The sequence below is a fragment of the Chiloscyllium plagiosum genome, chromosome 32 (assembly GCF_004010195.1).
Source record: "Chiloscyllium plagiosum isolate BGI_BamShark_2017 chromosome 32, ASM401019v2, whole genome shotgun sequence".
Taxonomy (NCBI): Eukaryota; Metazoa; Chordata; class Chondrichthyes; order Orectolobiformes; family Hemiscylliidae; genus Chiloscyllium; species Chiloscyllium plagiosum.
Window position 1 is genome coordinate 43,346,369 of NC_057741.1, and position 23,540 is coordinate 43,369,908.

At 44.8% G+C, this 23,540-nt stretch overlaps 2 protein-coding genes across 5 annotated transcripts in view; both read left to right on the forward strand.

The window, feature by feature from the left end:
- The window catches only part of spata5l1 (spermatogenesis associated 5-like 1), a 121,185-nt gene that overhangs the window by 64,718 nt on the left and 32,927 nt on the right, over positions 1 to 23,540 (forward strand). The window lies entirely within an intron of this gene.
- slc30a4 (solute carrier family 30 member 4) overlaps positions 4,137 to 23,540 on the forward strand; it is a 29,252-nt gene continuing 9,848 nt past the window's right edge. Inside the window, exons 1-4 of one of the 4 annotated variants that reach the window (XM_043674562.1) lie at positions 4,137 to 4,245; positions 4,550 to 5,005; positions 14,821 to 14,967; positions 19,366 to 19,519. In XM_043674562.1, coding sequence (XP_043530497.1) covers positions 4,630 to 5,005; positions 14,821 to 14,967; positions 19,366 to 19,519 — 677 coding nt within the window. In that variant the 5' untranslated portion in view covers positions 4,137 to 4,245; positions 4,550 to 4,629. The other 3 variants (XM_043674563.1, XM_043674564.1, XM_043674565.1) reach the window with 3 other exon arrangements.

Consider the following 23,540-nt stretch of genomic DNA (forward strand, 5'->3'; position numbering starts at 1 on the left):
CCCTCACTCCTGAACCTCCCGCTTCCCCCAACCAATCCCCAACCCTGGATGTAGTTTTGCCTGCTGAGCTGGAAGGTTTGTTTTCAGACGTTTCGTCACCATACTCAGTAACATCTTCAGTGAGCCTCCAAATATCCAACCTGCCCCCTTACCTGCTACCTGCCCTAATGGCCTAATTCTGCTCCTTTATCTTATCAGTTGGTGACATTTCTTTGGTGAAATTGTAATCAAACCCTTTCAATTGAATTCATAAGAACACCACATGACAGTTTTGATCACCTACAGAGACTTAGGTGATCTCTCCACTCACACCATTTGTATTATCTTTTGATCTCACTGCCTATAAATTCAGTGCCTGTATCCTTTTCTTCACTTCACCCAAAAAAGATGGTGGTAGTCAAATTATTGGAGAGGATTCGGAGATTCCGAATATATGTTTATTTGGAAAAGCATAGTTTGATTATAGATAATCAGCATGGCTTTGTGAGGGGCAGGTTATGCCTCACAAATCGTATTGAATTCTTTGAGGGTGTGACAGAACACATTGATGAAGGTAGAGCAGTGGATGTGTTGTTTTTGGATTTTAGCAAGTGCATGGTAGGCTCGTTCAGAAAGTAAGGAGGCATGAGATACAGGGAAATTTGGCTGTCTGGCTACAGAATTGGCTGGCCCATAGGAGACAGAGGATGGTGGTAGATAGAAAGTATTCAGCCTGGAATTTGGACCTCTGCTCTTTGTGATTTTTATAAATGACTTTGATGAGAAATGGGAAGGGTGGGTTAGTAAGTTTGCCAATGACACAAAGGTTGGTGGAGTTGTAGGTTGCAATAGAATATTGACAGGATACAGAGCTGTAGGGAGAAGTGGCAGATGGAATTCAACCTGAAAAAGTGAGAAGTGATTGATTTTGGAAGTTCAAATTTGAATACAGATCATAGGGTTAAAGGCAGGATTCTTGGCAGTGTGGAGGATCAGAGAGATCTTGGGGTCTACCTCCATAGGTCCCTCAAAGTTGCCATTCAAGTTGATAGGGTTGTCAAGAAAGCACATGGTGTATTGGCTTTCATTAACAGAGGGACTGAATTTAAGAACCATGAGGTTATACTGCAACTCCATAGAGCCCTGGTTAGTTGCGTTCAGTTCCGGTAGCCTCATTATAGGAAGGATGTGGAAGCTATAGAGACGGTGCAGAGGAGATTTCCCTGGATACTACCTGGACTGGAGGACATGTCTTATAGGGCTTTTCTCATTGGAGCAAAGAAGGATGAGAGTTGACTTGATAGAGGCATACAAGATGATGAAAGGCATAGATATAGTGAATAGTCAGAGACCTTTTCCCAACGTGGAAATAGGTATCACAAGGAGGCATAATTTTAAGATAATTGGAGGAAGGTTTTAGGGATATGTCAGAGGTAGGTTCTTTACATGGAGAGTGGTAGGTCCATGGAATGCACTGCCAGGAGTGGTGGTAGAGTGAGATACATTAGGGACATTTAAGCGACTCTTGGATAGGCACATTGGTGATATAAAATGAAGGATATGTAGGTTAGTTTGATCTTTAGAGTAGGATAAAAGGTCGGCACAACATCAAGGGCCGAAGGGTCTGTACTGCACTGTACTGTTCTATGTTCTATAAAGGGGCAGTCTAATGAAAGCTTGTGATTTCAAATAAACTTGTTGGAACATAACGTGGTGTCGTATGACTTCTGACTGTGAAATATAGGAGCATGAGTAGGTGATCTGGCCCATCAAGCCTGCTCTGCCATTCAATAAGATCATGGCTGATCTTTTCATGGACTCAGCTCTACTTACCCATCTGCACACCACAACGCTTAATTCCTTTACTGTTCAAAAATCTATCTATCTTTGCTTTAAAAAACATTTAACCAGGTAGCCTCAACTGCTTCCCTGGGCAGGGAATTCTACAGATTTCCAACGCTTTAGGTGAAGAAGTTCCTCTTCAACTCAGTCCTAAATCTGCTCCCTCTTATTTTGAGGCTTTCCCCCCTAGTTCTAGTTTCACTCGCCAGTGGAAGCAACCTCTCTGCTTCTATCCTATCTATTCCCTCCATAATTTTATATGTTTCTATCAGATCCCCACTCATTCTTCTAAATTCCAATGAGTATAGTCCCTGTCTACCCAAGCTCTCCTGCTAAATCAACCGAGTGAACCTCCTCTGTACCCCTTCCAGTGTCAGTACATCCTTTCTCGGGTAATGAGACCAAAACTGCACGCAGTAGTCCAGGTGTGGCCTTACCAGCACCCTGTACAGCTGCAACATAACCTCCCTGTTGTTACAATCTATTCTTCTGGCAATCAGAGACAATATTCCATTTGCCTTCTTAATGACCAGCTCCACCTGTAAACCATATTTTTGTGAATCATGCACAAGGACATTCAGGTCCCTCTGCTCAGCAGCACACTGCAATTTTTCACCATTTAAATAATAGTCCAGTTTGCTGTTATTCCTACCAAAATGGATGACCTCACATTTGCCTTCATTGTACTCCATCTGCCAGACCCTTGCCCATTCACTTAACCTATCTATATCCCTCTGCAGACTTTCAGTGCCCCTGCACACTTTGCTCTACCACTCCTCTTAGTGTCATCTTGAATTTTGACACACTATACTTAGTCCCCAACTCTCATAGGATGCAGAGCTGGGCTGAGAGGTGGCAAATGGAGTTTAGTGTGGACAAGTGTGAGTTGATATACTCTTGATGGAGTAATCGGAATGCAAAGTACTGGGCTAATGGTAAGACTCTTGGGAGTGCAGATGAGCAGAGAGATCTCAGTGTCCATGTACACAGATCCCTGAAAGATGTCAGATTGACAGGGTTGATAAGAAGGCATACAGTGTTTTGGCCTTTATTAATAGAGGGATCGAGTTCCGGAACCAGGAGGTTATGCTGCAGCTGTACAAAGCTCTGGTACAGCCACACTTGGAGTATTGTGTACAGTTCTGGTCACCGCATTATAAGAAGGATGTGGAAGCTTTGGAAAGGGTGTAGAGGAGATTTACTAGGATGTTGCCTGGTAAGGAAGAAATGTCTTACGAGGAAAGGCTAAGGGCCTTGAGGCTGTTCTCGTTAGAGAGAAGAAGGTTGAGAGGTGACTTAATAGAGACATACAAGATAATCAGAGGGTTAGATAGGGTGGACAGGGAGAGCCTTTTTCCAAGTATGGAGACGGTAAACACGAGGGGACACAACTTTAAAGTGAGGGGATATAGATATAAGAGAGATGTCAGAGGAAGTTTCTTTACTCAGAGAATAGTAAGGGTATGGAATGCTTTGCCTGCAACTGTAGTAGATTCGCCAAGTTTAAGTGCATTTAAGTCGTCATTGGACAAGCATATGGACGTACATGGAATAGTGTAGGTGGGATGGGCTTCAGATTAGTATGACAGGGCGGCGCAACATCGAGGGCCGAAGGGCCTGTACTGCGCTGTAATGTTCTATGTAACTCTCAATCATTATTGTAAACAGTAAATAATTGCCATTCCAGTGCGGATCCCTGAGGCACACCACTAGCCACAGGTCGCTAACCAGGAAAACACCCATTTATCTCCACTCTGCCTTCGGTTAGTTGAGCAATCCTCTATCTATGCTAATACATTACCCACAACGCCGTGCAATGTTATCCTATGCAGCAGCTTTTTGTGTGGCACCTTGTTGAATGCTTTCTGGAAATCCAGAAGCAACTGGTTCCGCCTTGCTCATAATGTCCTCAAAAAATTCATTCCCGAAATGTTCAGAACTAGTCAAGTTAATTCTATTCTTAACGATGCTATTCCTAGAGAAAGTGGAAGCAATGTCAGTAGTTCATTCTGGACTTGTTTCTCCCCTCATTAAGGAAATGATAAGTTGATCTGTATCTAGGTTGGTTAAAGTAAAATATGTCATCGCAAGATGTCATCCTGAGTGGGATGAAGGGGACCGACTAAGTGCAGAACTTCTGATAAACATGTTGAATTTAGGGAACACCCAAGTCTCCTGGAACTGTCAAAACCTGGATTCTGAGCCATGATTTGCTGCTGCTGTAACCAATCATTCGTGACCGGGTGATGATTGGCTATTGAAGATCCAATCAGGGATTCGCTGGGTTGTGATTGGCTATTTGGTTATTCCGGTTGTCTGGTGTGTGAGGATCTGGTCTGTGATCCTGTGGAATCGGCCGGAGGAGTGGCTTGTCCCTCCCTGGTCCAGAGGTGAAGAGTGCCGGTTTGCAGGGGATCCTTACAGGTAGCTCAGGGGCGCAGGGAGCACCCGAGATTGATCCCGAAATTGGGAGTTGTATGAATCCTTGTAGCGATCCCAGGATCAGGTTTTGATGGATCCCCGCCGTGATCCCAGGACCGTGAGTTGCCTGGATCCTGAAGTGATCTCATGATTGGGGTTTGTGTGGATCCCTGCAGCGATCCCAGGGTCGGGGTTAGTGGATCCCTGCAGTGACTGGGGGGGGGGTGTTGGGTGGATCAGTGATGCCGGCTCCAGGGGGTGGTGCTGGTCACTGAGCCGGTTACTGTGTGACTGGACTGTGTTGCAGGAGCAGGCGGAGCCCCGTGTGAAGATGCCGCTTCGCCGCTGAGTGCGCCCGGACCCCGGACCCCGGACCCCGGCAGCACCATGGCCCGATCTCCGTGGGGCACCTTCAGTTCCTTCCTGAGGCGAGGACATGCCTCCTCCGTGGACACCGCAGGCTTGGCTCTCCCCGAGGCCATGGGAGAGGAAGATGAAAACGAGCTGCCAACTCTGAGCGGTGCGAACAAACTGCGGCTGGTGCTTCGGGACGAGGAGGCAGTTTGTAACGGAGCCGGGGCCGATCCTAACCCCGGGCAGGGAGCAGGGGTCCCGGAGGAACCCCCACAGGATACAAGGGCAAGTGAGCAGAAATGCAATCGCTGCAGCAAGACTTTCGAACTGACTCGTCAAAAGGCAGTGAAACAGAAATTGTGGATCGCGATGACTCTCTACGTTGTGTTTACTGTTGGAGAATTCATCGGTAGGCACTGCACACCCGGAGTCAAACAAATTCAGGGGCACTTTTATTACTGGATAGTGAGGGAGAGAGGAGTGCGACTGGAGCTGGAGTGGAAGAAGGGGGAAGTCAATTAAATCCACAATTAACAGTTTTACTTTAATCAAGTCGGCAGAAATTAGTCTGCGGAAAATTGTTCCCAGAATGTGTACGTGGCTGACACTTTCTACACAGTGAATAGGGAGAAGGAAATTCTATCAGACTGACGTGAGGAGGCAATTTCAGAAATGTTAACAAGAAGTTGCAGTCAGATACATGGGAAATTATAATAGGGAACAAAGAAATGGCTGAACAACTAAATACATACTTCACAAATAATGTTCCAAAAATGTTGGGAAGCACAGTGAGAATTACCAACAGAAAGAAATCAGTATTAGCAGGGAAATAGTGTTGGCAAAATCAATTGGGTTGAACGTGTTTAAACTCCCATGGCCCAATAATCTACATCCCAGATTCAATAGACTCTGGAATAGTCGCTACAGATTGGAGCAGAATCAATATAACCCGGCTATTTAAGAAGGGAGGCAGAGAGAAAACCAGAATTATAGACCAGTCAGCCTGATGTCGGCAGTGGGGAAAATACCAGAGTCCATATAAAAGATTCAATAGCTGAGCACTTGGAAGACAGTGGGAGGATTGGAGAGAGTCAGCATAGATTTACAAAAGTGAAATCATGCATGACCAATCTACTGGAATTCTTCAAGGATGTAACAAGTAGAAATGGTAAAGGACAGCCAGTGGATGTGGTTTACATGGACTTCCATAAGGCTTTCAATACAGTCACCCATAAAAGATTAATGTGTAAAATTAAGCGCATGGTATTGGGGGAAATGTACTGATGTGAATAGAGACTGGTTGGCAGACAGGAAACAGATTAGGATCTTTTTTCTGAGTCACAGCCAATGACTAGTGGGGTACTGCATAGATCAGTGTTTGAATCCCAGCGATTCAGGATATATATTAATGATTTGGATGAGGGAACTAAATGTAACATCTCCAATTTTGTAGACGACACAAAGCTGGGTGGGAGAGTGAGATGTGAGAAGGATGCAGAGATGTTTCAGTGTGATTTGGAAAAGTTTGGTGAATAGGAAAATTCATGCCAGCTACAATATAATATGGATAAATATGAGGTTATCCATTTTGGGAGCAAAAACAAGAAGCCAGATTATTATCTGAATGGCAATCGATTGGGAAAGGGAGAGGTGCAACGAGACCTGGGTGTCTTTGTATACCAGTCACTAAAAGTAAACACGCAGGAGCAGTGAGCAGTGAAGAAGGCAAATGGTATGTTAACCTTCATACCAAGACAGTTTGAATACAGCAACAAGAATGACTTGCTGCAATTATACAGAGCCTTGATGAGGCCACACCTGGAATATTATGTGCAGTTTTGGTCCCTTTTTCTGAGGAAGGAACCAGAGCTCCAGATCAGAGGAGAGGATAGTTGTTGAACGGGCAGAAATGGAATGCAGAGAGTCTGTCAGGAAGGATACACAGTTGATAGGGCAAAGGGATGGGTTAAAGTGTGACTGTGTCAATGTAAGGAAGGTCAGGAACAAGCATGATAAACTTAGAGCATGGATCAGTACTTGGAATTGCAATATTGTTGCCATAACAGAGACATGGATTTCACAGGGGCAGGAATGATTGCTGGAAAATCCAGGGTTAAGATCTTTTAAAAAGAACTGGGGGTGGGTGGGCGTTAAAGAGAAGGGGGAGTAGCATTGTTAGTTATAGAGTATATCACAGCTGCAGAAAAGGAGGTTGTTAAGGAGGGTTTGTCTACTGAGTCAGTATAGGTAGAAGACAGTAATAGGAAACGAGCAGTCACTGTATTGGGTGTTTTCTATAGACCCCCAATAGCAGCAGAGAGATGGAAGGACAGAGGGGGACGTTGTTGATAGTGAGGACACCATGGACCAGGTTAATGGGCTTGAACAGATTGATGTTAAGAAAGTGGATGTACTGGAAATTCTGGGAAACATCAAGATATATGGTCCAGCCCTGGGGCATTATCTATGTCCAAGATTACTACGGGAAGTGAGGAATGAGATTGCTGCGCGTCTGGTGATGATCTTTGCATCCTCACTCTCCATGGGAGTAGTACTGGCTGATTGGAGAGAGACAAATGTTGTTCCTCTGTTCAAGAAAGGGAATAGGGAAATCTCTGGGAATTACAGACCAGTCAGTCTTATGTCTGTGATAAGCGAGGTACTGGACATTGTTAGTTATAGACTGTATCACAGCTGCTAAGGAGGTTGTTGAGAAGGGTTTGTCTACTGAGTCAGTATAGGTAGAAGACAGTAATAGGAAACGAGCAGTCACTTTATTAGGTGTTTTCTATAGACCCCCAATAGCAGCAGAGAGATGGAAGGACATATTGAGCAGCAGATCTTGGAAAGGTGCAGTTGTAACTGAGTTGTTGTTATGGGTGACTTCAACTTCCCCAGTATTGATTGAAATCTCCTTAATGCAGATGGTCTGGATGGAGCTGATTTTGTCAGGTGTGTCCAGGAAGGATTTCTGACTCAATATGTGGATAGGAGAAAGTGAGGACTGCAGGTGCTGGAGATTAGAGCCGAGAGTCTGTTGCTGGAAAAGCATAGCGGGTCAGGCAGCATCTGAGGAGCAGGAGAATCGATGTTTCGGGCATAAGCCCTTCATCAGGAAGGAGGCTTGTGGCCAGGGGCTCAGAGATAAATGAAGGGGGGTGTGTCTGGGGGGAAGGTAGCTGGGAATGTGATATATAGATGAAGGTGGAGGGGAAAAGGTGATAGGTCGAAAAGGACGATGGAGCAAATAGGTGGGAAGGAAGATGGACAGGTCAAGAGTGTGGTCTCCTGCTCCTCAGATGCTGGCTGAACTTTGTGCTTTTCCAGCACCACACTCTCAACTCAATATGACAATACGCTGACTAGCGGGGAGGCCATTTTGGATTTGGTGCCAGGCAACAAGTCAGGCCAGGTGTCAGATCTCTTGGTGGGAGAGCATTTCAGTGACAGTGACCACAGCTGCCTCACCTTTACCACAGCCATGGAGAGGGATAGGAACAGATAGTATGGGAAGGTATTGGGCAGGGGAAATTATACTGCTATTAGACAGGAGCTGTGGAGTACAAATTGGGAGCAATTGTTCTACGGGAAATGCACAACAGAAATGTGAAGACTGTTTTAAGGAACACTTGTTGTAAGTGTTGGATACCTTTGTTCCACTGAGACAGGCAAAGAAATGGTAAAGTGAAGGAGCCTTGGATGCCCAGAGCAGAGGAGCTCCTTGTCAAGAGGAAGAAGGAAGCTTACTGAATGTTGAGGAAGCAAGGATCTGGCACAGCCTTAGAGGATTTCAAGGTAGCTAGGAAATAACTCAAAAATGGACTGAAGAAAGCTAGGAGGGGGCATGAAAAAGCCTTGGTGGGAAGGATTAGAGAAAACCCAAAGGCATTCTACACGTACATAACGAATAAAAGAATGATCAGAGAGAGGGTAGGGCCGATCAGGGCTAGTGGAGGGAACTTGTGCCTGCAGTCTGAAGAAGTAGGGGAGGCCCTAAATTAGATTTTTGCTTCAGTATTCACTCGAAAGAGGGATCTTGTTGATAGTGAGAACACTGTGGACCAGGTTAAAAGGCTTGAACAGATTGATAGTAAGAAAGTGGATGTGCTGGAAACTCTGGGGACCAGACCAGATATGTCCATGGTTACTACGGGAAACGAGGAATGAAATTGCTGCGCTTCTGGCGATGATCTTTGCATCTTCACTCTCCATGGGAATAGTACTGGATGATTGGAGGGAGGCGAATGTTGTTCCTCTATTCAAGAATGGGAATAGGGTAATCCCTGGGAATTACAGACCAGTCAGTCTTATGTCTGTGGTAAACAAGATACTGAAAAGGATTTTGAGAGATAGAATTTATGACTATTTGCAAAAACATAGTTTGATTAAAGGTAGTCAGCATGGCTTTGTGATGGGCAGGTCATGCCTCACAAACCTTATTGAGTTCTTTGAGGATGTGACAAGACAAGTTGACGAAGGATGTGTGTATATGGATTTCATTAAGGCATTTGATAAGGTTCCTCACTCATTCAGAAATTTAGGAGGTATGGGATACAGAGAAATTTGGTTGCCTGGATACAGAATTGGCTGGCTGAAAGGAGACAGCGAGTGGTAGTGGATGGAAAGTATTCCGACAGGAGGTCGGTGACCAGTGGTGTCCCACAAAGATCTGTTCTTGGACCTCTGCTCTTTGTAGTTTTTATAAATGACTTGGATGAAGAAGTGGAAGGGTAGGTTAGTGAGTTTGCCGATGACACAAAGGTCAGTGGTGTTGTAGATAGGGTCGAGGGCTGTTGCAGGCTGCAACATGACATTGGCAGGATACAGAACTGGGCTGAGAAGTGGCAGATGGAGTTCAACTTGGATAAATGCGAAGTGATTCATGTTGGAAGGTTGAATTTGAATGCTGAATACAGGTTTAAAGACAGGATTCTTGACAGTGTGGAGGAACAGTGGGATCTTGGGATCCAAGTACATAGATTTCCCCCAAAGTTGCCACCCAAGTTGATAGGGTGTTTAAGAAGGCATATGGTGTTTTGGCTTTCATTAACGAGGATTGAGTGTAAGAGCTGTGAGGTTTTGCTGCAACTTTACAGAGCCATGGTTAGACCACACTTGGAATATTGTGTCCAATTCTGGTCGCCTCATTATAGGGAGGATGTAGATGTTTTAGAGAGGGTGCAGAGGAGCCTGGTTTGTCTTATGAAGAGAGGTTGAGTGAGCTAGAGCATTTCACACTGGAGAGAAAAAGGAAGAGAGATGACTTGATAGAGGTGTGCAAGGCAATGAGAGGCATAGATAGAGTAGATAGCCAGAGACTTTTCCCCAGGGCAGAAATGGCTGTCCAGAACCAGGGATCACAGTTCATGGATATGGGTAGACCATTTAGGACTGAATGGAGCAGAAATTAAACATCAGTAAACAACAACTGTGTGTTTAACAGCTATTCCACTGGTTATACATCCTGTCCCATTTCTGGCAATTTATATTACACATTTCCTTTGGTCACAATCATCTGAGACTGTAACTCACATATCACAAAAGTGGTGTCATATTTCACCGAGAAAGGGGTGGGCCTGTGGAATTCTCTGTGACAGGAAGTGCTTGAGGCCGAAACATTGAATGTTTTCAAGAAGGTGTTAGATACAGTTCATATGGCTAAAGGTGTATAAGGGTATAGAACCATAGAAGAACCATTAAAATAATACATCACAGAAAGGGACCATTCAGCCCATGTTGTCCATGCTGACCCAAAGACACCCAGATGCTTTTTCTAATCCCATTTCCTGAACACAGCCACAATCCTGCAAGTTCCCGCACTTAACGTGCAGATACAGGAAATTTTTAAAAGAGTTTAGTGTCTCTGCCTCCTCCACCACCAACTCAGGCAGTGAATTCCAGACACCCACCATCCTCTGCGGAACAAAGTTTTCCCTCACATCCCCTCTAATCCCTCTGCCACTGAGCTTGAATCTAAGACCCTTGATTTTTGAATTCTCTGTCAAGGGAAATAGGTTCCTCCTGTCTAGTCTATCTCTTTCCCTCACAATGTTGTATATCTCAATCATGTCACCCCTAAGCCTTCTCTCTTCCAAGGAAAACAACCCCAACCTTTCCAAACTCTCCTTATAGCTACGATTCTCCAGCCCTGACAACATTTTAGTAAATCTTCTCTGCACTCTCTCCAGAACAATTACATCCTTCTTGTAATATAGTGACCCAAACTCCAGTTGTAGCGTCACCAGCATCTTATACAGTTTCATCATTATAACCTTAATTTAGTATTCTGTACCTCTGACAATAGAGTGCATCCCATATGCGTCTTTCTATCTGTATTGACCCTGTCCTGCTACCTTCAGGGATCTGTGCATTTCTATGCCAAGATCTCTCACTTTGTCTCCCCCTCTCAGTATATTCCTGTTTATTGTGTATTTCCTTTTACTGTTTGACCTCCCTAAATGCATTACCTCACACTTTCAGCCTTGAACTCTATCTGTCACTTTCCTGCCCATTCCACCAACCCATGTATATCATTTTGGAGCTTACAACTATCCTCTACAGTATTCACTACACAGCCAATTTTGTCTCTTTTGCAAATTTCCCAATTATGCCTGTCATGTTCAAATCCAAAATACAAAACAAACAGTAGGGGGTCCCAACACCAAGCCCTGTGGAACATTTCTTCAAGTAGTTTTCCATTCGCAAGGACGCCATTGACCATTGCCCTTTGTTTCCTGTTACTGAGCCAACTTTGGATCCAATTCAACACATTACCCTGTATCTCATCAATTTTTACTTTTTTGACCAGACTGCCATGTGGGGCCTTGTCAAATCCATGTCATCAACATCCACTGCACTACCTCATCGATCCTCCTTGTCACTTTCTCAAAGAATTCAGTCAAATTTGTCATTTTATAAACTACCCTTAACAAAGCTATGCTGACTGTTCCAGACTAATCCATGAGTTTATCCAATCTCTTAGGATTGATTCTAACAATTTGTCCACCATTAAAGTAAGACTAACTGCCCTCTAATTGTTTAGCATTTCCTTTGTGCTCTTTGTAAACACATTTGCATTTCTCCAGTCCTCTGGTAATTCACCCATGTCTCAAAAAATATTGGAAAATAATCCTCAAAGCCTTCCTGTCCTCCTTCAACATCCTAGGGAACAATTCATTTAGCCCTAGTGACTTATCCATTTTAAAGAATTGCAGCTCCTCCATTACTTGCTCCCTCGTTATGATTATTTTATCCAATATTTCACACTGCTCCTCTTGGATTACTATATCCACATCATGCTTATCCTTTGTGACCACAGAGTAAAAAAAAAAGTTTAAAATTCTTCCCATATCATCTGCATCTTCATACAGGTCCCCTTCTTTATCACTGATAGGTCCCACATTTTCTTTAATTATCCTTTTGTTCTTTATATACTGATAAAAGATCTGTGGGTTTTCCTTTGTCTTGCTTGCTAATACTTTATCAAGCATATTCTTTGAGTTCCTTACTTCTTTTCTGACACGATCCCTGTACTTTCTAAACTCCCCTAGAGTATTTGCAATGTTGAGTTTTTAGTGACTGTTATATGCTGTCTTCTTCTATTTCTATGGGGACAAGGCATGAGCAGAGCACTAAGTGAGATGAAAAACCATGATAATATTGAATGAGAGAGCAGGCTCAGTGGGCTAAACTTCTGCCCAGGTCTCTAACTACTTTAACTTCACTGTAACATGGGAACCCTGCAGAGCAGCACAACAGGGAGGGTCAGACTTACTGAATTGGAGATTATGAGTAGGGAGGATAGGTTTTTGTGATGATAGGAGTGAGGTTTGGACAGAGGCAGTTGGCCCTGGAGGATCTGCAGTATTGGAGCTGCATATGGGGGTTATGCAGGAAATTAATAGCAAAGCTTTCGATGAGTTTTATTAATTTTTTTATCTGTAACATTGTTATATTCGATTGAGTTATAAGAACATAAGAAACAGATTATGTCGCATTAGCTTATTTTTACAAAAACAGATATACTAAGTACATTTTAGAATTTTAAAGTTATTTACTATAATTGTCAATTCAAAATTTATTCATTAAAACATAATTTTTGTTAAATAGAACATAATAATCTTTATTGTCACGTGGACTCAGTGCCATCTTAGGTACAGGGGAGCTAGGTACAGATACTTTAAGTGTTGTTAACAGCATTGAAACAGTAACAAAAGGTAACACAGTGACAAGGTGAATACAGAGTTTGAATAGTCCAGAATGAGAATAAGAAATGTCTTATGTTCTCAAGCTATAGTCCTCTCTTACTGATTCCATGCCCTCTGGGATTCAGAAAACAAGGCCTCGCTGTTGCCACGCACTGTCCTCCATTGAGGACTCACCACCAGGACTTGGTCACCCAGCTGGACACAATCCACTCTGCTCCCCATTCCGGGCTCCAGCCCACACTCGCTCTGCTCCCCACTCTGGGCTCTAGCCCACACTCGCTCTGCTCCCCACTCCGGGCTCCGGCCCACTCTCACTCTGCTCCCCGCTCTGGGCTCCAGACTCCGGCCCACACTCGCTCTGCTCCCCGCTCTGGGCTCCACCACACACTCACTCTGCTCCCCACTCCGTGCTTCAGGCTCCGGCCCACTCTCACTCTGCTCCCCACTCTGGGCTCCAGTTTCCGGCCCACACTCGCTTAGCTCCCCACTCCGGGCTCCAGCCCACACTCGATCTGCTCCCCACTCCGGGCTCCAGCCCACACTCGCACTGCTCCCCACTCCGGGCTCTGGCCCACTCTCACTCTGCTCCCCACTCTGGGCTCCAGGCCTCGGCCCACACTCGCTCAGCTCCCCACTCTGGGCTCCACCACACACTCACTCTGCTCCCCACTCTGTGCTTCAGGCTCCGGCCCACTCTCACTCTGCTCCCTGCTCCGGGCTGCAGGCTCTGGCCCACGCTCGCTCTGCTCCCCACTCCAGGCTCCGGCCCACACTCGCTCTGCTCCCCACTCCAGGCTCCGGCCCACACTCGCTCTGCTCCCCACTCCAGGCTCCAGCTCACACTCGCTCTGCTCCCCACTCCGGGCTCCAGCCCACACTCGCTCGACTCCCACTCCGGGCTCCGGCCCACTCTCACTCTGCTCCCCGCTCTGGGCTCCAGGCTCCGGCCCACACTTGCTCTGCTCCCCACTCCAGGCTCCGGCCCACACTCGCTCTGCTCCCCACTCCAGGCTCCAGCCCACACTCACTCCGCTCCCCACTCCGGGCTCCAGGCTCCTGCCCACACTCGCTCTGCTCCCTGCTCCAGACTCCAGCCCACACTCGCTCTGCTCCCCGCTCCGGGCTTCTGCCCACAGTCACTCTGCACCTCACTCCGGGCACCAGCCCAGACTCGCTTTGCTCACCACTCCAGGCTCCGGCCCACACTCGCTCTGCTCTCCGCTCCGGGCTCCAGGATCCGGCCCACACTCACTCTGCTCCAGGCTCCAGCCCACACTCGCTCTGCTCCCCGCTCTGGGCTCTAGCCCAGACTCTCTCTGCTCCCCACTCCAAGCTCCGGCCCACACCCGCTCTGCTCCCCACTCCAGACTCTGGCCCACACTTGCTCTGCTCCCCACTCCAGGCTCCGGCCCACACTCACTCAACTCACACTCCAGGCTCCGGCCCACACTCGCTCTGCTCCCCGCTCCATGATCATTCTGCTCCCACTATGGCCCATGACCCATCTCCCATACTGGGCTGGTCTGGGACTCAGCTATCTGTTCCCTCCACTTAAGTACTTTAAGATGTTAAAAGTTGGGTAGGGGCAAGAAAATCTGCAACAAGAAGAAAATAAAGAAAAGGAGCTAGCAAGCAGACGAGCTCTGACTGGAACATCTTACTCTAATCGAACTTTCCACACTCTCTCTGCCATCTCTTTCCACAGATGCTGCCAGACTTGCTGAGTTTCTCCAGCAATTTCAGTTTCTGAGATATCTGTTCCAGTCATCTGCAGTTACAAAGTGTAGGAAAGTGTTTGGGTGGGGGAGTAAGGGTTAGGATGTTGGAGGTAGGGAAAACATCAAAGGAAGTTCCAGTGTGTAACAAGAAGGGACATCTAACCCAAACATTCTGCTTGCCCTATCATCCTAATGAGACACTAATTGTTCAAGCTTCCAGTCTGTGGCTGGTGATATCTGCACTCCTGGTTTGGTTCAGCCTGGATTTACTAAATATTTCTTTCTTTGCTGTACTATAGGAGGATATCTCTCCAACAGCCTGGCAGTTATGACTGATGCAGTTCACACGCTAGCTGATGTCCTTGGAATTGCTGCTTCCTTGGTCGCACTGTTCCTTGCTGGGAGGCCTCCAAGCAGCAGATTTACCTTCGGCTTGCACCGGTTTGGTATGTGAGGTGAATTTCTCCCTTCTCTCGATGACACTGCTTTTACAGTGATTGCTTGTTCAAGGTTTTTTTTAAAGGCTTCGATCGATAGTAAGATTTGGTGGGTTAGAAAGACTACAGTATTCTTTTTTTCTTGTAAGCATCAGAAAGTTTATTTTATGATTGTGTTTGCTGATATTTAGTCCAGCTGACAAGGATTTCCTGATGGAGCAGCCTGATTGTAGTTCCTCACAAATATAGAACTGGATCTCCCAGTATTTACACCACACAGGGGCAAAATGAACACTGACCAGAAAGGCCAGTAAAACAGAAGAATTTTCAGGGGGTTCTGAAAACCAGAGGTGGGAAGTAAAAGGCAGAATAGATTGACAGATGTGGAGGAGAGGGACTGAATGTTTGAGGAATGATGGGTGTGTATTGGCTTCAGGACTGGACAGAAATTGACCATTTATATTTTTGTTTCTTTAAACAATGAACATTCCTTCACAAACTAGGTCAGAAGCAGGGAATTATTTTGCAAGTAACTTACCTTTTGATTCCCCAAAGCCTGTCCACCAAGGCACAAGTCAGGAGTGTGATGGAATATTCCATACTTGCCCGAATAAGTGCAACTCCAACAACATTTGAGAAGCTTGACCAAGCTTCCCTGCTTGATTGGTAAGAGATTGCAGAGTTCTTGAGATGCAGAGGGACCTGTGTGTTCTAATTTATGAATCTCAAAAGGTTCATATACAGGTACAATAAGTAATCAGGAAAACTGCTGCAATGTCATATTTAATTATGAGGGGATTGAATGTAAGTGTAATGATGTTATGCTTCAGTTGTACACATATGGAGTACTGTACTAGTCACCATACTTACAGAAGGATGTTAAAGCTATTGGAAGCAGTTTGGAAAGGGGCTCAAGCGTTACAGGGAGAAAGTGGGGAGAATGGGCTTGAGCAACTTGGAGGACCGAAGGGCCTGTTCCTGTGCTGTAATTTTCTTTTCTTAATTTTCTTATTAGCCATAATTGAATGGCGGAACAGACTCGATGGGCTGAATGGCCTAATTTCTGCTCCTGTGTCCTTTGGTCTTACGGAAAAGGTTTACTAGACTAGTATCTGGAATAAGTGGATTACCTTGAGGAAAAGCTGGATGGACTAGGCCTGTATCTCTGGAGTTTAGAAGAGTCAGAGATGACTTTATTGAAGCATGAAGATCTTGAAGGGACTTGACCGGATGGTTGTGGAAAACATGTTTCCTCTTGTGGGAGAATCTAGAATTGTGGTCACAGCTTAAAAAGGAGTCACCCATTTAAGACAGCTGAGGAAACACTTTATTCCTCTGAGAGGATTGAGAGTCTTTGGAATTCCCTTGCTCAAAAGGATACGGAATCTTTAAATATTTTTATGGCTGAGGTAGATAGATACTTGATTTCCAAGGGGGCAAAACCCATCAGAATTTGCAGGAGTGTAGAACCATGATCTTACTGAATGTTTGTGCAGGTTTGAAGAGCTTCGTGATCTCCTCTTTTTCCTTGTTCATATATAGATATCTTGGGACACTTAATGGCATTGAAGGTGCTGTACATAAACACAAGTTGTTGTTGTTGGGGATGACCATCTAATTAATAAATTACATCACATCAGGAGACTATTTTCACTGAGAGCTCAGCACCAGGAATAGACTGTGACTTGGAGGAGTGGAGAGAAACTCTACAGTCATTTCACGTACAGCTGCAGGGATGCAGAGATTACAGGATCGGTTTCAATGAACTGAAACACTTTGCTCAGTCATCACCATCTCATAACTGGACATGATCCTCTGTAATTGCTCCTGGGATGTTTGAATGGGAGCCCCAGACCCCAGAATATTGAATTACAGGGATATTAAATTTGTGAAATGTTCCCAAATTCTCTTGGCAATACAGCTATAAATTGAATTATGAGCCTGTTTAGTCTAAAATCCTGCATCTTCAAGGTTTACCCTTTAATAACTGAGTTATTTTGTGAAGCAGTTTGTTCTTTCAAAGGTTCACACAGGTGCAGTGGGCAGAATGGCCCAGTTTTTTTTTGCTGGATCATTGTATGACTTTTTATTCGGTTCAATGTTGCACTGATCAAGTCACGGCTTTGTAGCTGAGTTTTATGAAGAGGAGTTGGCGTGGCAGTAAAGCAGCTGAAAATCATTACGGGAGCCACATTCTGTGATGAGTTGAGTCAGCATAGAATCTTTGTCTGAACTTTGTATCATGCACTGGCAAGAGAGAGACAATAATCACGGTTGGGTTAGTCTGCACATTGAACCTGCAACTCAGAAGGAAAGCAGTTCTAACTGGACTAAGTGTGTACACTTGAAGCTCAGTGCTGAGTAACTTTCATCCAGTACACAATACAATTTCTCTAAAACCTTAGGAGAGGGTTTGCTGTTCATGGATAAAAAGACACAGTGTTGTGTAAGGATCAATGTAGTACCAAAGATTGGCAACACACTTTGTATTTTCAGACTGTGCCAAGACATTTGATTATCTGATGCCTTCAGCTTTCCTCAGTCAAATTTTCCACGATCCAGACTCTGCTTACCATTTATGACCTTTAACCATTTATATTCGAAACTCCAGTTCTGAAATGTTCTATCATATAGTCATAGAGATGTACAGCACGGAAACAGACCCTTCGGTCCAACCCGTCCATGCCAACCAGATATCCCAACCCAATTTAGTCCCACCTGCCAGCACCCGGCCCATATCCCTCCAAACCCTTCCTATTCATATACCCATCCAGATGCCTTTTAAATGTTGCAATTGTACCAGCCTCCACCACTTCCTCTGGCAGCTCATTCCATACACATACGACCCTCTGTGTGAAAAAAATTGCCCCTTAGGTCTCTTTTATATCTTGCCCCTCTCACCCTAAACCTATGCCCTCTAGTTCTGGACTCCCTGATCCCAGGGAAAAGACTTTGTCTATTTATCCTATCCATGCCCCTCAAAATTTTGTATACCTCTATAAGGTCACCCCTCAGCCTCCGAGGGATCCAGGGAAAACAGCACCAGCCTGTTCAGCCTCTCCCAATAGCTCAAATCCTCCCTACACCTCCTTTACAATGCTCAATATTGACTTCAGCCCATCTTTCTCATTCTGTTTATTGCTTACCCCCACTCCACATCTGTGTCTTTGGCTCCATATCTGATTATTGAAGCATTCTAGTTATTCTTGTACCATCTCAACTCTTTTCATAAGCAGTGGATAGAGACCTGTTGCTTGTGCTGTTCTATTAAATGCTTATGATGTGACTACTTTTTAAAAATTCATTCATGGGAAGAGGGCATCTCTAGCTACATCACATTTATTGGGCATGCCTAATTGCTCGGGGCAGTTAAGAGTTCCTGTGGGTCTAGAGTCACTGTGGGCCAGACCAAGTAAAGATGGTAGATTTCCTTCCCGAAAGAACATTATTCAATTTGATGCGATTTTACACAATCAGAGCTGGGTTTTGAATTCAAATTTTACCTTCTGCTTTGGTGGAATATTAACCCATGGTCCTTAGAACATTAACCTTGATTCTAGATTACCAGTCAAGTGATGTTACCTATACTATGGCCCCTTCATTCTTATGCTGGTGGTTGTTGTAATATCTCTGTCTTCTATGCAAGCCTAGTTTAGATTTGAACTCAGATTTCTCCAGTTTCCTCATTTCCCCTCCCCCCACCTTGTCTCAGTCAAATCCCTCGAATTTAGCACCGCCTTCCTAACCTGCAATCTTCTTCCTGACCTCTCCGCCCCCCCACCCCACTCTGGCCTATCACCCTCACCTTGACCTCCTTCCACCTATCACATTTCTAATGCCCCTCCCTCAAGTCCCTCCTCCCTACCTTTTATCTTAGCCTGCTGGACACACTTTCCTCATTCCTGAAGAAGGGCACATGCCCGAAACGTCGATTCTCCTGCTTCTTGGATGCTGCCTGACCTGCTGTGCTTTTCCAGCAACACATTTTCAGCTCTGATCTCCAGCATCTGCAGTCCTCACTTTCTCCAAGTTTAGATTCCCTACAGTATGGAAACAGGCCCTTCAGCCCAACAAGTCCACACCAACCCTCCAAAGAGTAACCCACCCAGACCCATTCCCCTACACTTTTACCCCTGACTAATGTACCTAACACTATGGGCAATTTACCATGGCCAGTACATCTTTGGATTATGGGAGGAAATCATCATTGATAAGGGGAGAATGTGCAAACTCCCCACAGACAGTCACCCAAGGCTGGGATTGAACCTGGGTCCCTGGTGCTGTGAGGCAGCAATGCTAACCACTGAACCACTGTGCCATCCTAGTGTTGATACTGTTGTGATTTGATTGCATTATTTGTTTAATTTTCTGTAAATTGATGTGGTCCTTCTGTTGTATACTGCACAGAGGCCCTGGCTGCAGTGCTCAGTGTAATGCTGATCTATGCTGTGACTATTGGGCTCATCTATGAAGCAGTACAGAGGACCATACACCAGGATTTTGAGATCCAAGCAGATGTGATGATCATCATCGCCGGAATTGGAGTTGCAGTGAACCTCATGTAAGTTGAATAGTTGCTTTAAACAGTCTCAGTATCATTCTCATGTCTCCAGGATATATTAATGTAACGTTAAAACTAAATCTCCTTTGGATTCCTGAGCAGTTGCTTGTAGCTGTCCTGTTTTTCTGCTCAGTGCACAGTTTGGTTTGGACTGGTATGAGCTGCCCAGAACAAGGCCATTTAGTCCATTGGGAGGCAGAGCTGAGGCAGGGGATTGAGGGGAGAGTGCAGTAGGTGGAGAGTGTAGGAAGTGATCTGTTCAAATGGCTTCACTCTAAGTATTTCTTGAGCAAACCAATTGAGACTCAATTCAAAGACAAGCTTAAAATATTGCCTTGCAGAGAATTAACCACAATTTGGTGAAACCAAGATAAAATCATGTTATTATGTATAAATATACAAGCCCCTGACCCTGCTTTACTATTCAACAAGATCCAATTGTGATCTTAACTCCGGATTCCTGCAGTTACCTGGATAACCTTTCTTGTTGGTCAAGAGTCTATCTACCCGTGCCTTAAAAATATTCATCAATTCTGCTTCCATTCCTCTCTGGAGAAGAGAGTTCCAAAGACTTTCAACCTCTGAAAGAAAAGACATTCTGCATCTCCATCTAAAATGGGAGAGCTTTGTTTTTTAAGACATTGTGTCCCTTTGAACAAATCTTGCCCATACAGGAGAAATCCTTTCGGCAACCTCCCTGTCAGGTCTCCTCAGGATCAAGTATGTTTTAATAAGGTAATCAAACCATAGAGTAATCAAACCATAGAGTACCAGCAAAACTCTGTTAAATCTGCACTAGTCCCACTTGGCCCAAAGCCTGGAATGTTCATCCAAGAACATTTTAAACATTGTGAGCTTTTCTACCTCAACTACCCTCCCAGGTGGTGCCTCCAAGCTCCCCAACATTCTCTAGGTGGAAAAAAAACATTCCTCAAATTTGTCTCTAAACTTCCTGCCTTCCACCTTAAAAGTGCGCCCCTTCATTATTGACCCTTCATCTAAGGTGAACAACTATTTTCTTTTCATCCTATCCATGCCCTTCACAATCTTATCGACCTCTGTCAGCTTCCCCATCAGCTTTCTTTGCTATAAATAAAATAAGTCGATCCTATCCAGCCTCTTTTTGCTGCTGAAATGCTTCCTCCCAGGCAACATCCTGGTGAATCTCCTCTGCACCCCCTCCACTGCCATCACATCCTTCCTACAGTGTAGAGACCAGAACATTTTTTTCTTATTCATTCCCATTATGAGGACATTGCTGGCTAGGCCAGTATTTATTACCCAATCCTGATTACTCTGAGAGCAGTTAAGAGTCACCCACATTGCTATGGGTCTGGAGTGATATGTAGTCCAGGTAAGGATAGCAGTTTCCTTCACTGAAGAATTTTAGTGAACTAGATGTGTTTTTTCAACACTCAACAATGGATTCATGGTCATCACTAGACTCTTAATTCCAGTTTTTAAAAAAAATTGAATTCAGATTCCACCATTTGCCATGTTGGGATTCAAACCTGGGTCCCCAGAACACCTGGGTCTCTGGATTAACAGTCTAGCAGTAACACCACTAGGCCATTGCCTCCCAGTAAACGTACACAGCATCCAGCTCTGGCCAAACCAAAGTTCTGTACAGCTCCAACATGACTTCCCTGCTCTTATCATCTATGCCTCAACTTATAAAGACAACTGTCCAATATGCCTTCTTAACTGCCCTATTAACCTTATCTACCACCTTCAGAAATCTGTGGACAGGCCAGGGTGACATTGGAGAGGAAGCATGTGGTGCCCACTGATGCTGTCAATGCCTGCAGGGGATACAGTACTTTATTTTCCCCTCCAATTCCAATTTGATTTTGCCCCTTCCCTCTCTCTCCCTAACCCCTCCCTCACATTTGAGGGTTTGCTTTGCAGGTGCAGTCTGTTTTGCTGTAACGTGGTAGTTCCGTTCTCATGCAACCCCATGTTATAAGAAAATCGCGTAATAGCAGCATCATTTAAACAAATGGGGGTTGGAATCGAGCTATAACCAATTCACACTTTAGAAATTCACTCTATAAAAAGTGTCCCCAGTTCATCAATCGTGTAATAGCGAATTCGCATTAACAAAACGCACATTATAGCAGAACGACCTGTAAATGTCTAGTTGGTTGCACAGGTGATTACTGATGATGGTTAATAGTTAAAAATGAAAAGAAAATCATGGTGAGCTGGTGCTGGGATAGGCGTTTGGTTGTGTTTGATAACATTTTCAGATATACATTTTAAAAAAACAGGGCTAGAGGGCTCATGTGGAGCAGTGGTAGTGTCCCTACCTCTGAAGCAGGTTGTCTGGGTTGAAGTCACATCTGCTTGAGGGGTATGTGATAGTATTGCTGGACAGGGTTGTTTAGAAAATAAGAGAAAGGAAGAATTGAGAAGCCAAATCAAAGTGGCAACTAAACGCAGAAACCTCTTGTGGCATAGTTGTAGAGTCCCTACCTCTGGACCAGGAGATCCAGGTTCCAGAGGTGTGTAGAAACATCCCCAAACAAGTCGCTCAAAGATATTTATAGAGCAGACTCATTGTAATAAGACTTCCAAATATAAAAACGCAGACCCATCAGGGGCCCTTGTGCCATAGTAATAGTGTCCCTACCTCTGAGCAGGGGACCCAGGGTTCAAGTCCCACCTGAATTCCCATCAGACATGTCTGAACAACTTGATTGAAATAACTAGTGACTAACATTGCATACCAGTGTAACAGAGGATACCACTAACCCACTCTCAGGAACGACAGGTAATGAACAGAAAACATAGTGCTAAATCCCAGCTGAAGTACAGAATAAGGCAGAGCCATTGCTTTGGGATATAAGAATATGCAGAGTGAAGAGGGGCTTGAGGTACAGTGGTAGTGTTCAGACCTTTGGGCCAGGAGGCCCACGTTCAAGTCCCATCTGCTTGGGAAGTGTGTAATAACAGCGCTGAACAAGTTGAATTTTTAAAAACAGCAGACCTTGGGATGAATCTGTGGAACTGTCTGTCCCAGGCTGGGGCTAGTCAATGTACACAGTGAGGAGTGACTCTATTTTGCAGTTCCTTTCTAGTCGGTTTTCCTGAGTTGTGACAATCATGATGAGACTGAAAAAAAAGTTTCAGGCAGCCGAGATTTTCAAAAATCCCGGTAAGACTCTGACGGGGAAATATTGGAAATGCTGCTGCTTGGGAATCTTATGCCAAAAGAATTAAATACTTTTCTGAGAAAACTGAATAGATGGGAATCGCTGACAAAAAGTCATTCTCCTCACCGCTTGTGGGCCCTGAGTTTCGGCATCATAAAGAGATTAACCTACCCACAAACCAGGAATTAAATTCCTTTGATGAACTGATAGATATGATAATGAACTACTCTGAGGCCAAACTATCTGCTGTACTCTAGCCTTACAGGTTTCACACGGCAAACAGGTTTCACACGGTAAACAGGTTTAACAGGCAAACAGGTTTAATACGGTAAAAAGACTTCCTGGGGAGTCAGGTACTCAATTCTTGACAAAACTGTGGAAATTAGCAGGACACAGACAGTTTGGGTCAGCACTGCAGGAAATGTTAAGGAATCACTTCGTTTGTGGAATTAATAACATTGTGACCCAAAGGAGATAACTCACCAAACCAGATCCAGACCACAAGGAAGCAACAGAACTGACTCTTTCTGGTGAAAATGCAGATAAAGTGACTCAGGAGCTTCAGGGACCCATAGATGGTACAATCCCCTATCGTGAGTGACCACCCATACATTGAGCCAAGTGCCCAGTGGGATAATCCTCACAGCTGCTGTTTGTTACCAGGGAAGGGCAATTGAGTTTGAAGACTATGAGGTTCCAGAACTGGATGGGATGATTCTCCACATACAGTGAGCAGCAGGAATGTCCGGTCTGCACGTGTGATCATAGGGTCCTTCCCAGACAAGGCGATCAAAACAGGCAAAATACATACTGCCCGGGTCAAAGGACAAAGTCACCTCAAGACAAGCAAATAAATCAGACTGAGG